Source organism: Sander lucioperca, chromosome 4 (assembly GCF_008315115.2).
Source record: "Sander lucioperca isolate FBNREF2018 chromosome 4, SLUC_FBN_1.2, whole genome shotgun sequence".
Taxonomy (NCBI): domain Eukaryota; kingdom Metazoa; phylum Chordata; class Actinopteri; order Perciformes; family Percidae; genus Sander; species Sander lucioperca.
The window spans coordinates 5,671,154-5,693,112 of NC_050176.1; the positions used below are offsets into that span (position 1 = coordinate 5,671,154).

Here is a 21,959-nt window from a genome sequence, read left to right on the forward strand (position 1 = left end):
ATTTGTTGCTGCCTTATACTTGTACTCCACTAGATTTCAGAGGGAAATATTGTACTTTTTACTAGCTAGTTACTGTACAAGTGTATAAAATAGCTCAGATTAGTTCCACCTCAGGCAGCTACAACATAAATGCTGCCTACATGTTAATCCAGCACTAATAATTAGTACATTGTTAACTCTGACAAGGGTCATTTTCCTGCATTGCAAATAGGTCTACTTTCACCTTTAAGTTAATTTGACTTATAACTGTGCACATTTACTCATGTAAAAATGTGAAGGCAGGACTTTCACTTGTAATGGAGTATTTTTTTTACAATGTGGTATTTCTTCACTCACGTAAAGGATCTGAATACTGACTCTGAATATTAAGTTAGTGGTTGTAAGCAAATACTAAATGTGAATGGTTGTAAATTACATTTAGGGAATGAATGCTTATTTTCCCTTCATAGCTAAATTATTAAATTGACAGCCTAACTGTATGGCATTTTCAAACAAAAATGCCATGCAAATTTGAATTAGTATGAACACCAACAATATTACAATATAGTGCAAAGTTGAGGTATTACATGAACGGATATTGCTTACACTGGATGATTGGAAAAACAAAAAACAATGTATTACAATAGCCATGTAAAATGTGTTCAGTGTTGAGATTTTTTTGTAGATTTGATTCTGTTGTACATTTTGAAGCTGCTCTTTGTGGTGGTGTTGGACAGCATTGTATTGAAAGGTGCTTCCATTAAATGTTCCCCCTTATATTTTTTAAGATTTTAATATTTTTCAATGAAAATGAGGATAATGATACAAAAATGATCATTCCCTTCAATATCGTGAATCATATCGCAATATCAGTCATAATAATCGCAATTAGATAATTGCCTCACATCGTGCAGCCCTAGTCTCAGTCTCCACTCAGGATAATGACAATATCTTTAAAAATAAAAAATTGCAAAACCTTCGGACGCTTTTATAATCGTGCCTCTTGCATAATGAAGAGATTAGGTTTATTTATACAGCATTAGTAGTTGTGGCAACTTTGTATATTGGAAATAGTGTGGATGAATCCGACAGTAATAGCCTAATGAATAATGTTGACATAATTAAATATATCTGGGGACTGATTATTAGCATCCAAAAGCAATAGCAGCTCCCCTCAAACCTGGACAGCGTGCTGGAATTTTTTTTACAAATAAAGATAATGTCCTCACACAGGAGCATTCATTCATAGTGCGTTAAAAAAACTTGCTCTTAGCAAGTTCAGTGTCCATTGTTCTTTGCACTGATGCAGCTATTTGTCACCGTCTCCACCCCCAGGTTGACTGCTGAAGGATTTGATGAAATTGTAGATCCTTGTGCTGTACGGGACAAAGTCTTTCTTGTAGACGATGACAGTTTTGGAGTGATCAGACAGGTAGACGACCTTGTTTGGATCTTCCGGCTCTGGCACCTCTTCTTTCACTAAATTCAAGGAGGAAAAGTATTTGTATTTGTTATCTATGCAAACTGGGCTGTGGGAATATACTGTATAACAACTGCGAAAAGGTAGCCATGTCTAAACAAATGTGAGTAATTGATATTGAAAAGGAATGAGATGTTTACTTAATGCAATAAATATTCCCTGCTTGATTAACAAACCTGACAACTATACATAAATAATAAGAAAAAAAGTAAAGTAAGAAGCAACTTATTGAAGCACATTAAAATCTTAATCTGCAAAGTAACTATAGCTGTCAGATAAATGTTGCACGGTAAAAAGTAGCTACAATATTTCCCTCAGCAATGTAGTGGAATCACAGTATAGAGCATAAAATGGAAATATTCAAGTAGAGGTAGGCCTGCACGATAAATCGTTATAAAATCGCGATCTCGATTCACCCCTTTTTTTATTTTTTATTTAACCTTTATTTAACCAGGTAGGCCGATGAGAGAACAGGTTCTCATTTGCAACGACGACCTGGCTAAGAAAGCATGAGCAACAACATACAGTTTCACATTCAATACAATACAGGAGTACAAAATACAATAGGCTACATAAAGGCTACATAAAGTGCAGATTAAGTAGGCATTACAAAGCTGACACAAACATGTGGATTAAGTAAGCCGAAGGATATGCGAAAGTGATATGGTGATAACGCAGTGTACATTAATAGACAGTCTGTATCACCGCTTAAAGGGTCAAAATACAGATATTGCAAATTGTGGACCAGTTAGTGATTTAGAACAGTTATAACGCAATATAGATAGACAGTCTGTAAGAAGCTAAAACATAGTGAAGAGCCAATATACAGTTAGTGCAGGTTGTGGTCTAGTTAGTGATGTAGATCACAGATAACACAGTCAACCTGAAAGGACAGCTGAATGTAGTAAAGAGTCAATATACAGTTAGTGCAAGTATAACAGAATTATACAATACATAAGAGTAGAAAATATCAATCAATATACAGATTTAATTTTTAAATGATTACATTTTTAAATGACTGATTTTCTTTTTTTTTCTCCTTCAATTAATTTATTGAAAGCATTTGACATTAACATGTTTTAATTGATTTCGGCTCCCAATGACCATAAAAACAGAATAATCGAGAAAAATAATTATTTAGCTCATTACATTTTGAAAGTAAACTCTTTACTTATTTTCTTTTGAGTTCTGAATGAAAAAATAAAGTTTAAATAGGAAAAGTAGGCCTATTAAGGTAAATTTCACAGTTGTATGTGGGTTTTTTTTTTTACTGTTGATTTATTTAACTTTTCCCACTGTTTTTTAAGTTCAATAACTGCAACATCTTTCCAGAAGTCAACAAGTCATCGTGTTAAATTATCGTGATTTCAATACTGACCGAAATAATCGTGATTATATTTTTTTCCATAATCAAGCAGCCCTATCTAAAGGTCTGTTTTGAATAGGAACAAACTCAAAGGGAATCACAGAGACAAGCAAGCTATATACACGAGTCAGGGTTTCCTCCAGTAAATGTTGTTCAGCCCGGTGGCAAGTGGCTTTTTTTTTTGACGAGGGCCCGGCTGGGGCCAGTCACAGACTGATGGCAGCATTAATGTACAGCACATAGTTTCTGTGATAACAGAATCATGGACGTTATCGCGAAATTGAGAATTTTAAAAGAAGATATAAGACAGATTCCATAGGGCCCTACATTAAGTCAGTGCTGAAAGCTAACTGGAGATTTGAAAATACGACTACGTCTAAGTTTAAAACCGAGCCGCCCCACTGTAACTGTAGCTTAAAAAACGTCTTAAATTAGTTGTATTCCCAGTGGCTTAGGCCTGCCTGGTGGAGGGCAACTTTGACCCAGTGGGCCATCAGGCATGCAATACACTGGGGGGAACCGTGTACACGAGTTATTGAACTACTGAAACAGACACGTTTAACAACTCGTTTCAAATTCAATTTCAAATAATTAGCCGATTAAAGCAGCAGTGTGTGTGTGAGTGAGTGGCTGGTCCTCTCACCTGGCGTGTCCTTAAAGCGCCCTGTGTATCTGAAGTAGGCGTAGGAACCGACCATGGTCCAGATACCAAGAGCGTACACTGCAGACAGTCGTGTGTTCCACTTCAACAGGTCTTTGAAATTCATGACTGCCCTCTGCTCCGCGAAATAGCTTGGTCTGTCTTTTAATCTTTTAATGGAAAGGGGTTCAGTTAGCGTTTGCTAGTGCATTCCATAGGGCGCTGCCATGACAGTCAACCCGGAAGTACAACTGATACAAAATGAAAACTTCCGGTCAAAAAGTAATTTAACGTTTGCAAACTTGAACAATTGATATTCTTTTTCAAATATTATATAGCAGACATAAAAGGAGACAAAGTAGAAGGGCTCAGCGGATGTAAATTGCTGGGATAGATATATATATTGCTATATTTATAAATTATATATATATATATATATATATATATATATATATATATATATATATATATATATATATATATATATATATATATATATATATATGACCACATATGCGTGTGTGTGTGTGTGTGTGTGCATAGACATTCCACAATTTCACACCACTGATTGTAATGCACTGACTTTTTATAGTCGTGCGAATTGCTAGAACCTTGAAATTAAACTTATCCTTTAAATTATAACCCCCCTCTATCAAAAAAAGAACTTCTGAATATTACTTGTTAGTAGTCTGTTTCTTGCTTTATACATGATTTGTGCAACTTGAAATTCAACCAGATCAATGAACTTTAAAGCACGGGAATGTAAAAACAGTAAGTTGGTGTGATCATAATATCCTGCTTTATGAACTGTTATTACGGCTCCTTTTTTTTTGTAGTGTGATCAGCGGTTGCAGCGTGCTTTTTTAGGCGTTCCCCCAGACCTCCACGCAGTAATTTAAATAAGGTAAACTCTCTCAAACTTATAAACACAAAAAAGTAACAAAAATGTCATATTGTACGGTGAACTTTTTAAAGAATAATGTATATTAATTTAGTCTCATTGTAATGTTATATTGTTTAATCATCCCCCCTCTACATTTTTTATTGTTATTAACATTATTTTTTATTTATTTAAATACGTAGGCCTATTATTGTTTCTCTGGAGCATTATTTTGTACGTGTCTGAAATGTTATTTGAATGTATTTTTTTGGCAATAAAGTTGTAAAAAAAAATAAAAAAAAGACGTCGTCACGTAGCGTCCACCGTTATGTATGTCACCTCCCAGTCGAAATTAAACCCACTCCACTCCGTCTGCGGAAGCATACACACGGTAAGGTACCTCTCTTGTTTTCAGGGCTCTAGAGTACGACCATTTTTGACCAAAATTTGTAAGGGTGCGACCATAGATATAGATATATCTATGGGTGCGACTAAGATTTTTCCTAGGTCGCACCTGTGCACCTAACGTCCTCGCATCCGCTGCCTCTCCACGAACGAAGGGATGTCTTTTATATCGATATGGTTTAATGTTGCGTTACGTGACCCATTTCTTCTGTAAAGCCGTGCCTGTGTTTGGATCTCTCTCCACGCAGCCCCGCCCCCATTTGTCTACAGTTTTAATTGTTATTAACACAGCTGTATATTGTTAAGTATGAGAGGGAAACCTGTATTGGTACCAGTGTTTACGCTGGTAACTCTCTGTTATTGCGGCCGCCACGGCGAAAAACACATTGGAAGTTATTAAATGCAACTAACTTCAGTTCGTTGAGTAATAGCGTGAGACGGAGCCTGCTGGACCTGGGCGAGAGATGTGACCCATGGCCAGAATATCATAGTTCATAAAAATACAGCGCAGTGACGATACAGACATTTCATAACCTACACAAGACGTGTAACGCCGCTGACCTGCCAAAGCGCATTCGACCCGTGCTGGACCCAGTCAGTCGTCACTCTGTGAGTAGCGTACGCTTCAGTCCATCGCACGATTTCGGCCTTTATTTTGATAGGAAAGCTGAAGACATGAAAGGGGAGAGAGAGGGGGGAATGACATGCAGGAGAGCACCGCAGGTCGGAGTCGAACCTCTATATATACCAACTGAGCTATCCGGGCGTCCTCTCTCTCTTTTAATCAGTCTGTTATTGCTGTTGAAAACAAGTGAAGGAGCTTTCTCAGATATATATATATTTTTTAATATATCCTAAGCTATTTATTTCAGATAACTTTCTGAATGTGTTGCAGCTGTATATTTTCAAACTGGTAAAGGAAACTCTGTCTTTGCATTTTATTTTAATCGCAATCTGTTTTAATAAAAGAGCTTGTGAAAAGTGGCTTTGACTTAAAACTGAACATTTAGCCCACTTGGTAAAAAAATACAGAGCTATATATCGTGTATCCCCATTCAGCGTTAATGGCGACGCGAGGAAAAATTTGGGTGCACCTAAATTTTGTGCTGGTGCACCTAAATAAAAAAGTTAGGCGCACCAGTGCAACCAAAGCAAAAAGTTAGTCTGGAGCCCTGTTGATGCTCTCGTGCGCTGCGGTCCAGGTATCGTTCGTTCATTTGTTTTTGCTTTCACATATGAAAACAAAAAAAAACAACTCCTTTTTCCTAGAAAAACGAAAAAAAGAAATTATGACTTGATTTTTGGTTTTCCCGTTCTTGCCATTGACATATAAGAGTCTTGCACGGAAAGGAAATCAGAAAAAACACTTGATATTCCGATTTTCCCCTGTGGGTGGTGCTAAATCTGATTGGCAGGATATGCATTCATTGTTTTTCAAATTAAGAGTTTACCCACACTGTATTTGTTAGCCTGTGAAATTAATAGTCTATGCTATTTGTCACCCAATTATTTAAACAATGCGTAAACATGTTCACGCATTGACAGTTGTCAGACAAAAAGGCACGATCTGTTTTTGTAGGAGAGGGTAAGACCCATCTCATCGTTTAACCCTGTTGTGTTCAGTGTCATGTTAAACAATTTTTTTTGTTCCCGGTCTAAAATGACCGTTCCATTAATACTCATCATAAAAATTTAAATAATACATGTATTCTTTGTTTAACTTAAATTCTTATGAATAATAAAAAATGTTTAATGTCTATTTGTTATTTATGGCCTGAGACCTGGCCTACCACTTGGGGAACACAGCACGAGCACATATGGACAAAACAAACATGCTAAATAAACATATGTTTATTTTTAAAGAAGATTTTAAATTACATTGTAACAATTTAACAATTCGCCCTTATGAAATCCAATCGCGGCACAGCTGTCTTGGAACGCAATAGACAGATGGTGGCAAACTGCTACGACACTTAAAGCCCATGTTGCAGGGTTTATTTTCTAATGAATTTGTGCAATTTGCTTGTTGGTAATAAACATTTAAACTGTTACCCAACAACATCAAATACAATGGATATCACAAAACGGACTAAAATACGAAAAAGTAGTACTATTTTACAGCGGTTTGCAATGATTCTCTTTCCCCCACAATGCATTGCACTACGTCACGTTGGGGAGACGACAGACGAAAGCCCCGTCTGTGTTCACTGTCTATGGGTTCGGTCTGTGCCACTGGTGTTGCAAAATATGGCTTTTGGTCTCGACCGAGTCCATATGTCTTTATTATGTGTATAATAATATTGGAGGGAAAGTGAAACACAGCTTGAACGGGGATACTGTTTGGCTTTTCACAAGTTTAGACAGCTAGCTACGCCGACGTTTGCTAACGTTAGCGCAACAGCGTTAGCCTAGACTGCTAGCTAGGTAAATATTACGACTGCCTTCGGAGTTTCCTATATCTGCGTCCACGTTGTCAACATAAGACATTAGGCGTTAGTGCTCCTTTTGTACCATAATTTCATTGAATGAAATGTTAAGCTTCGCTCCTACGAGATGGGTGGGTTTTTGTTAGCTACATACAAAGCTAACTGGCTATAGTTAGCCTGTATGCTAGCGGAATTAGCTAACGTTGCGTAACCAGCCAGCAACTTCGGCAATCGGTAGTAGTTTCGGTAAGCTAACCACGACAGTATTGTCGCCCACAATCAACCTCTCCTGCTAAAAGCAGTCAATCTGCAGTGATGATTGAAATAGAGACGCTTGTGGATGGGTTAGCTGTCGTGGTTAGCTCGCCGGAACTACTACCGAAGCTGCTGGCTGGCTACGCAACGTTAGCTAATTCCGCTAGCACAGGCTAACTATAGCCAGTTAACTTTGTGTGTAACGTAGCTAACAAAAACCCACCCATCTCGTGGGAGCGAAGCTTAACATTTCTTTCAATACAATTATGGTACAAAAGGAGCACTAACGCCACATGTCTTATGTTGACAACGTGGACGCAGATATAGGAAACAACGAAGGCAGTCGTAATATTTACCTAGCCGTCTAGGCTAACGCTGTTGCGCTAACGTTAGCAAAATGTCGGCGTAGCTTTAGCTAGCTGTCTAAACTTGTGAAAAGCCGAACAGCATCCCCATCCAAGTAATAAATGAACACTAGCTAGGCAAATATGTTGTTACTGGAGCTAGTAGGGTCCATCAAAACGTGAGATATCTAATCGAAAATGTGTTTACAACGTCGGGGGATTTCACAGGTAGGACTGACTGGCAAGTTAGCCCATAGCTAGCATGATGCCTTCTATTTCTAGATCTAGCTAGATTACCAGTACTTATCTGAACTAGCTAACGACATGATCACTGTCACTAAATATAAAGAAAACATTGACTTTCACCCGGTGCTATTCACTGACAGTAAAAACACCTCTTCCACCTCTTCCTCATCCCAGTCAGTCACCATAGTTCTAGTACTAGGCTGATGCACAGTCACCATAGTTCTAGTACTAGACTGACGGTAAAATGTCCATACTAGTGCAACAGTAATTTTCGTTTTGCGTCCTGCATATGGTCTCAGGTGAGAGCCAGAGCCCTGAGAAAATATTTTTTTTACTAAAGCAGTAGGTCTATATGAAATCAAATGTATTACCTACCACCATTTATTTTATTTAGTTGTTTTGTGTTATTTAAAATATTTATAAAATATCTGGTCATGCCATGAAACAATGCAATTACCCACTTCAGCCGCCAGGGGGGGCAGCACGATAATGATGATAATACATTTTATTTATAAAGCGCTTTTCAGGGTACTCGAAGACAATTTACACAAGTTCAAATTATTATAGAAAATAGCACACTGTAACACATTAAAAGCTATTCTTGTATGTAGCTAGATTTTGGGATAATCATCCTACCGTGGTCTATACTAAGGGCTAATGTACAAAAACAATATTAAAAGCTTAAACCAGTGTTTTTTAAAGTCTGAGACTGTGGGCTTCCCTCAGGCAAAGAGCTGGGGCACGCACGTTTCCTGGGAACGGTGTGCAACGGCTTGAGTTATGTTTCCTCTCATTTGGTGGGTGAGTCTCTCGATTATTGGCTGTGTTCCAGGTGATACCCAATCAGTAGAGACGTGTCTGTAAACCCGTGGTAATAAAAAGGCGCTTGCGCACACAACAGGATGTCCAACGCACCCTGTTTCAGTTTTAAAAAACGTCACTTTCTCAATTTTTTTATGCCTATGGGATCATGGTAATGTTATTTGAACCCAAAGACAACTGAACAATTGAGCCAAGAATAACATTTATTTATTAAGAAAATTTATTATTTTTCTTAATCTGTAGGAGTTGCTGAAATATACAGTATTTCTCTCTTTTGACTACACACTCGTGAGCTGTATATCCCTGCTTCACAACAGCAGTGTGTACATGTTGGAGAACAAAAACTAATTGTCACACTATATTGTCCACTGTCATAATGTCAATTATTTAAGTAGCACTGCTCCAGTCTGTTGCCAGTTGGGAAAGTCCTTGATGGCCGGCTTCGTACTCAGGAAAGTAGGATTCGTCGGTGCTGCTGCTGCTGCTGTGACAAGAACAAAATATTTAGGGCCCGAGCGCCGACAGCGGCGAAGGCCCTATTGAAACTGAAGGAATTATTATTATTTTCCCGGCAAATGAATTGGCTTTTTGAGGGGCTTAACATATTCAAAAACTCACCAAATTTGGTGGTCGCATCAAGTCTGGTGAAAATTTACGTATTTTAAGGGTTTCGGGAATAGGCGCGCAAAAATGGCTCGCTAGCGCCCCCTACAATGTTAAAAAAATTGAGGCCCTGCAGTGCGTTTAACGTAGACTCACGAAACTTGGTACACATATGTATCATGTCAAGATGTACAAAAAATGTCATTGAAGCCATGCCCTAAGCCCAACAGGAAGTCCGCCATTTTGATTTCAAAGTTCGAAATTAGTGCGCTTTTGGCCATTTCCACATGTCGTACTTTAACGAACTCCTCCTAGAGATTTCATCCGATCAACTTCAAATTCGGTCTGTGCCATCTTAAGACATTAAAGATGAAAAGTTGTTAAAAGAAAAACTTTTCGTCATAGGGCATGGCCGTGGCGGGGTGGCCATTTTGTGCGTTTCGCCGCCGAAACAGGAAGTGGGTGTAACTCGAGTGTACATTGTCCGATTGGCTCGAAACTTTTCAGAATTCATAAGAGTCCAACCCTGAGGACAAATAAAGGCCGATATTTACTTAAAGTCATAGCGCCCCCTAGTGGCAACAGGAAGTAGGCCTAACAGTCAAGGTGCTATACTTTAACGAACTCCTCCTAGAGATTTCATCCGATGTACTTCAAACTTGGTCTGTATCATCCCAACACCTTAAAGATGAAAAGTTATTAAAAGAAAAACTTTTCGTCTGACGGTGTGGGCGTGGCGTGGTGGCCATTTGGTGACCCATTTAAGGAAGAGTCTTGTGTGAGGTGTCATTGAACTCAGCAGAGAGTTGCTTCTTCATTGGTGATGGTTTGGCCCGCCCCCTATGCTTAAGCCACGCCCCCTTTCATAACATTTGAACCATCTAAGGTACAGTCTTGTGTGAGGTATCATTGAACGCAGCAGGGAGTTCCCTTTTCATTGGTGACGATTTGCGGTGTCTGAGTGCCGCGCAAATGCACGGTCGCAAGGAGCGGCGACCGCCGGTGACCCCGACGCGCGCAGAGGAGTGAGGGCCCGTCCATCGCTGCTTGCAGCTTTAATTGGGGTTTGTTATTCGAAGAAGTATCTTTTAATACATGGACTTTTTTTTTTTTTTTTTTTTTTCCTTCTCCCTTTTGTTTTTAAGAAGTGGTTGAGTTATATATTTTTTTTGCAGATGTGAATAGAAGACCGGTTTCATTAAGTAGAATATGGCAAGCCAAATGTCTTTAACTTAGTTAAATTCTCTGCTAGATTTTCCTCAGAAGCTCCAATTCAGCCTTTCAATATAATTGAACGGTAAGGCCATTTGGTCAGTAAGGGGGCTGCAGTCTGTGCAGTTTAATTTTGGATGAAGTTCAAGATCCACAACAGGTGGGCTGTTTACAGTAGAAGGGATACAGCTACGGCCAAAAGTTGCGCAACAATCCCGCAAAATCTAGACTAATATAATAATATATTTGTTATACTTTCACCCAGGAAAACATGTGTTTCGTTCCTCTAGAGTTTTAATTCAAACCACGATCTGTTTCCTGAACTTAACTAGTCGTTTTGGTGCCTAAACTTAACTGTTGTCACCGTAGCTGTATCCCATCTAGCCTCAACCGCTGTTAAAGCGCCATTCTGACAATATGTATTTAGATCACTTTGTAAACGAAAGCTTTAAATAGCATGTTATACATCGTCCCATAAAATATACCATAACCTTCTCTCTAAAAGGGCTAATATCAAGGTTTCATAGTAATCACAATTATTTAAAAAGTATTTACTTTTGATACCAAAGGTGCCATTTTATGCTGTCCTCTCTTTACTTTCTAATCCCTTACAACAGATGATTTGGCAAAGTAATGACTGGGAATATGGCAGCTTTCCACATTTCCCCGTTGAATATCTCGGTCATCATGGCAATTGAGAGATCTGAAAAATACAAACATATAAAAATTTAAAATAAGATAAGATCCTTAATTAATCCCACAGTGGTGGACATTTTCAGTGATCCTGCACCAAAAGGAAAGTGCAATGACAAAAGCATCAGTAAAAATGCAAGAATAAAGCAGTTAAAACGGTTAAGTATACAGACAGAAAGTTTAATAACACGGTATTCACAGTATTGCACAGAGTAGTTACTGGTATTGCATAATAAGGTGTATATTTGTATTAACGTTACGTTAAGATGAAATGGTGCTTACCATGGGGTTTGACAGCAGCAACGAAGAAGTCTCCATCCTAACCCTTCTAGACTGGCAACTTTTTTTCCTTCTTTTATCGACTGTGGCGCGAATATGTTGCTGGGCAGAATTCAGACTCACTGTCCATCACATCAACAGTGTGTGTACAGTAAAGACATCCAGACGCTCAAACGATGCTTCCAAATGACCCACGAACAACTGAGGAACTTGTAATGCATCTAACAGACATAGTTAATACGTTGCTGTGATGTATAGATTTCCATCATAATGTAGCTAAGGGATTTTATTGTGTAACCTCTCAGTTGAAGCTTAAGAGGAAGTTATAGTAAACATAGAGCTTTTTATTTTGACGGGAAAAAGGGAAGTGGAAAAAGCATTGTATTTTCTGACTGTTGACTGTGTTGGGGAAAAATAAAGTGAGACTTCACGTGCAGTGCGTGCCCTCTTGGTTCTGGAAGCCCGTGTGTGTCTTTATTTTAGAGCCAAACAGTGAGTCTAGACAATATAAGAAACGCTCGGTTACAATAAGACGCCCAGACGCTCATTAAACGATGCTTCAGAATGACCCGCGATCAATTGCAGATGAAGCCATCTTTTGCATACGTCGTGGAGACGTATGTGTGCTTACTGGGAGCTTATACATCTTGAATTCAATCGAGTACTATCAAAAACATAATTGCTGGATTATTTTGACTATAATAAATAATCAGATGAAACATAGTATACTGTTGATCACAGATTACTTTGGGCCAAAGTTACCAAAGACATTTGTTTAGAAACCATTTAAAAATGTACAAAACACCTGTTTGGGTCAAAAGTGAGAGATTTTATCTGTCACTTTGGAAAAAGAGAGAGACTCTGAGAAAAGGTTCGCATAGTAGGCAGCTTCACACTTAAGCACTGCGAACAGTTAATTTAGGAGGGTGAGGAGAGAGCGGTGTGCTTCACTAGTCCTAAATAGTATTCTGCCCAGTCAATATCAACAAAGTCGCTGTAATTCCCTGTGCCCTGTTGCAGGTCCTCTCTCTCTCTTTCTCGCTCTCTGAAAATGGCTCAGTCAGTTCTCGACACCATGCCCGGAGCCGCGACGGGAACCGTGCTGCTCACAGATCCTCTGAATTTCTGGGATGGGAAGCGAGTGAAGCCCAGGCAGGAGAAAAACGCAGAGCCCGTGTTTGAACCTGCAACTGGTAAATACAGCACACCAATGTTATGCAGCCTAAATTATGCTTCATATCTTAACTCATAATAAATGACATTACATTTGTGAAAAAGAGTTAAAGCCCATGCAGTTTAACCCTTGTGTTGTCTTCCCGTTAACCATGAAAATAACACTAGTTTCTTTCAGGTTTTTTTAAATTAGGTACGTTGGTGTTTTTCAACGTTTTTCACTTTTTTTCAACATTTTTATTGCTTTTTCTGACGTTTAGTCACATTTTTCCAACGTGTCACTGTTTTTTTTTTTTTTTTTTTTTTACGTTTTTTTAATTTTCTTTTTAAATTTTTTTTTTTTAATTGAGCACATAACAAGTATACAGCCACAAGTGTATACAATACAAACTGGTCAAGTACGCCAGGGGAGATACAAAAAAGAAAGAAAACAACTCAATTTACATAATGCATTTGTAAAGTACAAATAGAGCGTGTGTTCTAACAGCCTTATTACTGCAACAGGATATAGTAGAAATATAGTGTTTTAATGTGAATGGACAGCTCTATGAAGTTAGGTGTTTTACTTTGGAATTTGGACTTATGGATGTAAAATTTGGTCAATATTAAAATCAGGCCGACTTGTCACTTTTACAATGTTTAGGGCGCTCTTTTTGACGTTTCTTTAGTGCTTTTTCATAGTTTTGACATTACTTTTCATCGGTATTTGTCGCTTTTCCCAACGTTTTGTCATTTATTTATTTTTAACATTTCCGGCGCTTATTTCGACATCCCATATTGTCTGATATACCGCATGGTCACTTCGAGGACATGCTGTTGTGTAACGTAAATCCTCCCATCTCTACTTCTTCTTTGTTGGGGTGGAGTTGAATGCATTTACATTGAGAAATCTGAAAACAAGGGTTTCCATTTGTTACAGTACAGTAAATAACTCCCCCCATGCTTTAATTATTGTGTTTTGTCTTGGAGCTTAGTATAGGCCTATTTTTTTTATAGAAAAGTAGCGCACACCAAGTGCTGTCTTGAGGTGCTGATCACTGGAAATAGACTTGAAAGTATGAAGTGTTGCACACTCTGGCTCCATATGCATTTTATTATTATTATTATTATTATTATTATTATTATTATTATTATTATTATTGAGTGAATGAGCCCGTACATGGGTTGCATGCTCCACGAGGTAGCTACCAAGGCGCTCCCAGGCTCCATCAGGCCAAATGTATTTCAAACCAGTGCAACACATTTTTCTTACTTTCTTGTCTTGGAGCTCAGCCACACTGTAATCTGTTTATGTTCATGTGTAGGCCGTGTCCTCTGTCAGATGGTACCCTGTGGCGCTGAGGAGGTGGAGGAAGCCATAGAGAGCGCCCACGCTGCCTACTTAAAATGGAGCAAGATGGCAGGCATGGAGAGGGCTCGGGTGATGTTAGAGGCTGCCCGCATTATCAGGGTGAGATGGTGAAGCTGTGTCACCAAAACCTTCTAGTCTGGAAACCAGCCAGTCTGATTTCAGTGTTGCGTAACATAAATTGGAGCAGACTGTTGCAAGTATGCAGACACTAGTTATTCATTAAAAACACAAACATGCCGCCCACCACACCCCATTTACTGCTGGCCTACATTTGCACAAAATAAACCTTTTGTGTGTCTGTGTGGCTTCTTCGATGTCACGCGGCTTATGATTTTAACCTTAATTTGTCAGTTATTGTATAATACCCTATATACATGTATAACAGCAAAGTGTCTTTTAAAAAGTTTTGTTAAAGTTTGCATTTACGATTTTTTTTTTTTTCTTCTTCTTCTTGTTCTTCTTGTGTTTTCAATAAAAATAGGAAAGAAGGGAGAAGATTGCAAAGTTAGAAACAATCAACAATGGCAAGTCCATCACTGAAACACTGGTGGATATTGATATATCCTGGCAGACCATTGAGTACTATGCTGGCCTGGCTGGTACACTTGCAGGTGGGTGCATTCACACCTTTTTTTTTTTTTTTTTTTAGTTTTTGTCAAAAAGTGTGATTTCCAAAAGCTCCAAAACTTTGTGTTGTGTTGTTTTTTAAAGTTGCGTTGTGTTTCATTCATCGAAGGCCAGCACGTCCAGCTGCCTGGTGGATCATTTGCGTACACGCGGAGGGAGCCCCTTGGTGTGTGTGTAGGAATCGGTGCGTTTAATTACCCCTTCCAGATCGCTGCATGGAAATCTGCTCCTGCTATGGCATGTGGTGAGTGTGTAACAGTGTGGATTTCCACGTTATTGTAAGATTTGAGATCATTCTTTCCGCCTGTTTGTCCAGAGTCATGTGTCTCTTGTTTATCCTCAACATTCACAGCTGTGTAGACCATAACTTTCCGTGTTAAAATCCCATTGTGTTTAGGTAATGCCATTGTATTTAAGCCCTCCCCAATGACTCCTGTGACTGCCGTGGTTCTGGCTGAGATCTACAAAGAGGCAGGAGTACCCGATGGGCTCTTCTGTGTGGTTCAAGGTGGAGCAGACACTGGCACCTTGCTCTGCCATCACCCAAAGGTGGCCAAAGTCTCTTTCACTGGCAGTGTGGCAACCGGCAAAAAGGTACAGTGCTATGAATTTTAACATGTTTATTTAACTAAACTGAAGAGAACAAGTGTGCCATACAAGCAACAGTCAGAGTGGACAGCATACGAATTGATTCCTAAACAAAATGGTCCAACTATTTTAAAGGATGCACATGCCAGTGTTTTTGCCTGTTTTAACCCAACTTGGAAAGACTAAACAACTGCTTGATGAACCCTTGTGAAAAAAGAATTTCTCTCGGGTCCAATTCAGTGGCTAGTTCAGATGAATTTTATCCACTGCGCTGTGGAGAAAGGAGCTCACAAGAAGCTGTAGGATTCTCTCTGACCACAATGATCTCCTGGCCAGGGTTTTATACAACGTTTACAGGAAACAACAGAATAAACAAAAAGCTGAGAAGACCTTCAACTCACAAGTCTGTCTTAAGTAGATTTGCATAGACTCAATACCATGTATTCCAACTAATTAAAAGTGCTTTGATTAGTTAAGGTGTGAATCTCTGTTGTTTGAGCCAACCTGGGCTTCAAACAAAAGGTCTCACTCAGTGATCAAAAATGAAATGTTAACACTAAAGGGGCATTCGATCCGGCGATTTTCCGCAGGCTGGTTCGGGGTGGGGGTGGGGGGTGGGAGTGGGAGAGTGTCGATGAAACGGCCCATTTGTGTGACGTCCTGTTGTGTGACGTCCTATATGTGTATATAGCGAGTGCTTTGTTGTTGCAGGAAACATTCAGCTATTACACAAACTCCCGGGCAGTTCAGTGCTTGTGTTTCGTTTTTTTTCCTAGACTGCATTTGTTATTGTTAGAGGAAGTGATGTAGATGTGAGTTTAGCTTATTTTGAAAAGTTTGCACTGAATAACTGCATAATAATAATAATAATAATAATAATAATAATAATAATAATAATAATAATAATAATAATAATAATAATAATAATAATTAATACAACAATTGATGTAGATATGTAGCGCAAGATTGATTCCTTAAACCTTTCAAGACAATGCATAATTGTTATATCCTAGTCAAATGAATGGAAACCAGTGGATATCTGGGAAGAAGGAAAACCCTGTTCAAAAGTATAAAAAATAGTGGCAGTGGACAATGTAATGCATTGATGTTAAGTTGTTCTCTTAAAGCAAGCTCTTTAACTGCTCTACAAAGCCCATTGTTAATGCCCGGTGGGTTCTCCTTGTCCTCAGGTCATGGAAATGTCTGCAAAGGGGGTGAAGCAGGTGACTCTGGAGCTTGGAGGGAAATCTCCCCTCCTGATCTTCAAAGACTGTGAGCTGGAAAACGCAGTGAAGGGAGCACTCATGGCAAACTTCCTGACACAGGGACAGGTGAGGCAGTTGTATTATTTATCCATTGTGTTGTAGGGCTGTGCAATTAATCAAATTTTAATCGCAATTGAGATTTTGGCTCCTAATGATCGTAAAAACAATGATTTACACAAAATAAATATTTGCCCTTTTACGTTTTGCAAGTAGTCTTATTTTGTCTGGTGTTCTGAATGGGGGGAAAAAAAACAACCGTTTTTTAATTATTTCATTTTTTTATTTAAGTTAAAAAAACAAATGCAACATCTTTTCAAAAGTCAATGAGTAATCATGTTAAATAATTGTGATTTCAATATTGACCAAAATAATTGTGATTACGATTTATTTTTTATTTTTTTCGGGAGCAGGCCTATATGTTTATGATGTCAAGCTCGCCCTGAACAAATCCTTTCTTTGTCAGCTCTTGACAGCTTAAACATTTCTGTTTGCATTGGATAGGTTTGCTGCAATGGGACCAGAGTGTATGTGCAAAGAGAGATCATGCCCCAGTTCCTGGAAGAAGTGGTGAAGAGGACCAAGGCCATCTCTGTGGGGGACCCCCTGTTGGACGGCACCCGCATGGGAGCGCTGATCAGCAAGCCCCAACTGGAGAAAGTGCTGGGCTTTGTCAATCAGGCCAAGAAAGAGGTGCGTTTTATAACCCTTGGATGATTAGATTGGAGTAACCTTTAATTGAGCAAATGTGGAGATTGATCTGAAGGTTAGTCAGCTGTGATAGCACCACTAGTACTTTCACTAGATTTCAAAGCAGTTCATTCTGGAGAGACTTCATTAAAGGGTAACTACCGCTTTTTTCAACCCTATTTTCCTATGTTTTTGTGTCTAAGTGACTGATGAGAGAGAGAGAGAGAGAGAGAGAGATTATGAAGTTTCATTCTACTTATTAGTTCTCAGTTATGTGACGTGTGTGTGTTTTCCAGGGAGCCAAAGTGCTTTGTGGAGGAGAGCCGTTTGTCCCCAGTGACCCCAAATTGAAAGGGGGCTACTTCATGTCACCCTGTGTACTCGGTAGGATGTCTTGATTTCTTGTAACACTCTAGAGCTAAGCAAAGATGAATCAATTAGTTGTCAACTATTAAATTAATCACCAACCATTTTTTTTTATAATCGATTTAATCGGTTTGATCATTTTTTATTTTTTTATGAAGAAAAAAAAAGTAAGAATTCTCTGATTTAATCTTCTTAAATGTGAATATTTTCTAGTTTCTTCACTCCTCTGTGACAGTGAACTGAATATCGCTGAGCTTGGGACAAAACAAGACATTTGAGGACGTCGTCTTGGGCTTTGGGAAACACTGATCCACATTTTTCACAATTTTCTGACATTTTATAAACTAAACAACTAATCGAGAATATAATCGACAATAAAAATAAGCTAAAGTCTGTTTTTACTCCGCGCGTCCCAGTATGCACCATATGTTACATCCAGTCCCTTCTCCTGGCACAGATAACTGCAGAGATGACATGACCTGTGTGAAGGAGGAGATTTTCGGCCCAGTCATGTCTGTGCTGCCCTTCGACACGGAGGAAGAAGTGATCCAAAGGGCCAACAACACCACCTTTGGACTGGCCTCTGGAGTCTTCACCAGGTCAGAGTCCACCCAGGGGACACTCGAGTTTGTCATGACTCAGCAGTCTGTTGCAATTACTGATTAACAATGCTGACACTTTGCTCTGGAAGATAACGAGGTTGTTGCATTCTATTGGCTGCTGTTCAGAGTTTCCACAAAGCAGCATGTTGCAATTACCAAGTGGAATTCATTGCACAATAGTATTCTCTGTGTGTAGAGGGCAGATGAAGCTGTGTGATGAAGTTGCATAAAGACTGTTGACTAGGGCTGGGTATCACCAATAGTTTCCTGATTCATTTCGATTACATTTTCGATTCTATATCAATTAGGCTAAGGAAACTTCAGTTACAATACCAATTTATCTTGGATATAAAAGATTCTCAGAGAACTAATACTGCAAATTGTACAAGCAAGAATCAACGCTCAAATATGTTTTCATAATGCACCAGGTTGATTAAGAATTGACCCCCAAGAAGTACATTTTTAAAGTTCTTTTTTACTTATACATCCATGGTGAAAAGGCATTTATTAAAAGATTGATTTCTGGATTTTATGAGTCGCTATCACTCAAAGAAAGATTGATTTTAATTGGAGAATTATTTTAACCCGGCCCTATTACTGACACTTATTTTTATTTTTTTTGTGCTTAAAATCTGAAGTTGGTTCCTTTCCTCATTCTTGCAGGGACATTTCTCGAGCCCATCGTGTGGCTGAGAAAATGGAGGCAGGGACCTGCTTCATCAACAACTACAACATCAGCCCCGTGGAAGTGCCATTTGGAGGATACAAGATGTCAGGTAGGGACGATTCTCGATTGCTAAGACACATGTCGTGAAACCCTCACCCATTTTCTCAACACTGTACACATAAAACCAAATTCTCAAACTATATTCACAAAACACCTGAGTCTGCTGGCAAAATCAAACAGTGCTTTCAGATCATACAAGGCAGTGTCTAGGGCATGTAGTTACAGAAAGATATGGTTACAGTATTTCCTACAGTAAACACATTTTGCAATGAAAACAAAGTACATCACAACTTGTACAGTGAATATCTTGTACACGCAAGTACTAAAATATTGAATGCCTGTATATTAGGCACTTGTAGAACAATACAGTAGTCCAACTGCAAAAGGCCAAAGAACAAAAAACTAAATGAAAAGCACATGACAGTACAATAAAAAAAATTGTGAAACCTCAAAGCCAATGGGGGGGGGGTGTGTGTGTGTGTGTGTGTGTGTGTGTGTGTGTGTAAAGGAAATACATTCATATTATTGGATTGCAGTGATCGACCCAAGTTGTCTTTCCTGAATAAAAGTAGAGTGAATGACTAAAATAGACCATGTTAATATGATCTCTACTGTGCTTCCCCAGGCTTTGGCAGAGAGAATGGCCAGGTGACAATCGAGTACTACTCCCAGCTGAAGACTGTGGTTGTGGAAATGGGCGACGTCGACAACTACTTCTAAACTCCTCTCGCCAGTTTCCACTGCTGTGCCACAACTGGGAATTAAACACTTCACTTTACCTTTTAGTCATGTGCTATGCATACTGCACGCAGTAGTGACTGTCCACAAAAATAATATAACTGTCCAGTGCATTGTATAACTTTGGATGCGGAGATCCATTTATTTAGTTATATAAACACATGCTGTGATATCCCACTTACGGGTAAAGTTTTCACATAAAACACTCAAAACTATGCAGAAAACACTAACTAAACAAATAAAGTGCATTATTTCTATTAGAAGTGTCACAATGTCTCACAGAAGAAGAAACAATGCACGCACAGTGCTCAAATTAACACAAACCTTGATGTCAAACTAACTGCTTATTAAAGAAGAAGACGACATGCTGGTGTTTGATGTGTGTACAACCAGGAGCCTTAATTAGAAAATCTTTGTGTAGTGAACTGTGACTCAGCACTAATCAGTCGGTGTCAGATGTTTATGCCAACTAATGCCTTTTTATCCAAATAAAATGCTTTAGATACAAAGTCTCTCTTCCTGGTTAATTCTGAATAAAAGATGAATTAAGATTGAAGATGAATTACTACCACTTCTTTAGTAACAACTGACAAAGAAATAAGTACTTAGTATGTATAATGGTCAACTTTTTACAAATATCCAAAAGCTGATAATGTCAACAATAATTGTTGGTAATGTGTCACATTTCTGTACAATATTATTTCACCTGTTCTATTGTAACTGATGCTTGGTGCACATGCAGATGTTCCATACCCAGGTCAGCCCATCAGTACTGAGCAAGTATTGCTTAACATTTATTACCTGTCCTGATTTATTTATTTTTTTTTCAATAAAATAGGTGGACAGCTGGACAAAGCTGGAAATGAAGCATCGTTAGCACTAAAGTTAGCATTAACTAATGTTAGCTTCACACTAGCTGGTGTTTTTACACTAATTTCAGTGTCCAGCTCAAGTTTTTTGACTTTAACGTGTAGTGTCTTTGTTAACCTCTGTTTGTCAGAATGACCATAACTCGATAGTGGCTGCAATGCTTCAATTCCAGCTTTGTCCAGCTGTCCACCTATTTCCCTTTGTGTTAATGACAAAAAAATGCCACTGCGGAGATAATGTCCCAAAGTATCTATTCAAAAATGCTAATTTCTTTCACATGCCTTACCTGTGTGCTGGCGCCAGGGTTGCCTTGGTGGAGCGGACGCCATGCTGACTGCCGAGTGTATACTGTGGTGTATACATTCAAAGTCGTACGTGGAAGTGGGAGAAGTCATTGTTCCTGCTGAACTGCACAATCTGGCACAGTTTATTGCTCTTATAGTGTAATTGGTACCACGTGTTGTCCAAAACAGTTTTTTAAATGGAACGTTGTCACTGGCATCAGTTTATTTAGTACAAATCACATGTATATGGTGGATAGAAAGCATTCAGTCATAGTTCTCACAGTAACACAATTTCCTGAAGGCAACATGACTGAGGAGAGTCTTCTGCCTTCTTTCGATAATCGGGCGTCGGGCCGTCTGGCGAGGTCGGTGACTCGAGTCTGTTCGGTGTGTCCAGTGCCGTCGGCCGTCTGAGGAGCCGTCGGCCTTCATTTGGGCCGACCCAACATGTTCAGTTGGAGATAGGGCAGTCGGGACTCACCCGGAAATGGGGAGCGGATGAGCCTCTCAAAATCTGACAAAAATCTTTTAAACTGATCTTTGTCAATCTGAAATGAAGACAGATTCAGCAACTGCATGGCCTATTTCTCGCATAAAATGTTTTCAGAAACACATTTCGGTGAACTATTTTAGTAAAATATGAGATCGTATTCTGAACAAGCCGCCATGACAGTCTGGCTGTGAATTTCCCATAGACTGTATATAAGAATGGACCAACAGATCCCGTTGCTCTGGACGGAGACCAGTGAAGGCCGTTAGAAGCACTTTTCCGGTGAGCGCTGAGCGTTACTGCGCAGCCTCCAACTGAGAGAGACGACGTAAATGTGACGTGAGCAACCTGTCTGAAAGTTGGAAGTCTTCTGGTATCTGTGCCAAGAGAAATCTCAATCATTCCCAATCTAGCAGAGACGGAGAGCGTAGGTATATGTAAGGAGATAACATGGACACAGGCTAATTATTGATCACTAAAATGCTTCTACGCTTCTCCTGTACTATACGGTAATTCCTCTACTATGCGACAGTAAGTTGCATGGTTATGACACAATTGTTA

At 39.0% G+C, this 21,959-nt stretch overlaps 2 protein-coding genes across 3 annotated transcripts; one reads left to right on the top strand and one right to left on the bottom strand.

The window, feature by feature from the left end:
- Positions 1 to 926: 926 nt before the first annotated feature.
- LOC116039691 (small integral membrane protein 26) lies at positions 927 to 3,719 on the bottom strand. The gene is made up of 2 exons (XM_031284664.2): positions 3,469 to 3,719; positions 927 to 1,458 (listed from the first exon to the last, which is right to left on the bottom strand). Exons 1-2 carry the CDS (start codon positions 3,590 to 3,592, stop codon positions 1,289 to 1,291), a joined length of 294 nt encoding a protein of 97 aa, XP_031140524.1. The 5' UTR covers positions 3,593 to 3,719; the 3' UTR covers positions 927 to 1,288.
- A 928-nt stretch (positions 3,720 to 4,647) lies between these two features.
- On the top strand, positions 4,648 to 20,310 carry LOC116039685 (4-trimethylaminobutyraldehyde dehydrogenase). Of its 2 annotated transcripts, XM_036000741.1 has the most exons (13): positions 4,648 to 4,736; positions 12,651 to 12,823; positions 14,108 to 14,253; positions 14,636 to 14,765; positions 14,891 to 15,025; positions 15,179 to 15,375; positions 16,560 to 16,700; positions 17,136 to 17,324; positions 17,618 to 17,705; positions 18,145 to 18,286; positions 18,953 to 19,065; positions 19,642 to 19,758; positions 19,930 to 20,307. In XM_036000741.1, the coding sequence occupies exons 2-12, from the start codon at positions 12,682 to 12,684 to the stop codon at positions 19,734 to 19,736; spliced, it is 1,518 nt and encodes a 505-aa protein (XP_035856634.1). In that variant the 5' UTR covers positions 4,648 to 4,736; positions 12,651 to 12,681; the 3' UTR covers positions 19,737 to 19,758; positions 19,930 to 20,307. The 2 variants fall into 2 exon arrangements, with proteins under 2 accessions (XP_035856634.1, XP_031140513.1); XM_031284653.2 differs by having other exon boundaries at positions 19,642 to 20,310.
- Positions 20,311 to 21,959: the final 1,649 nt, after the last annotated feature.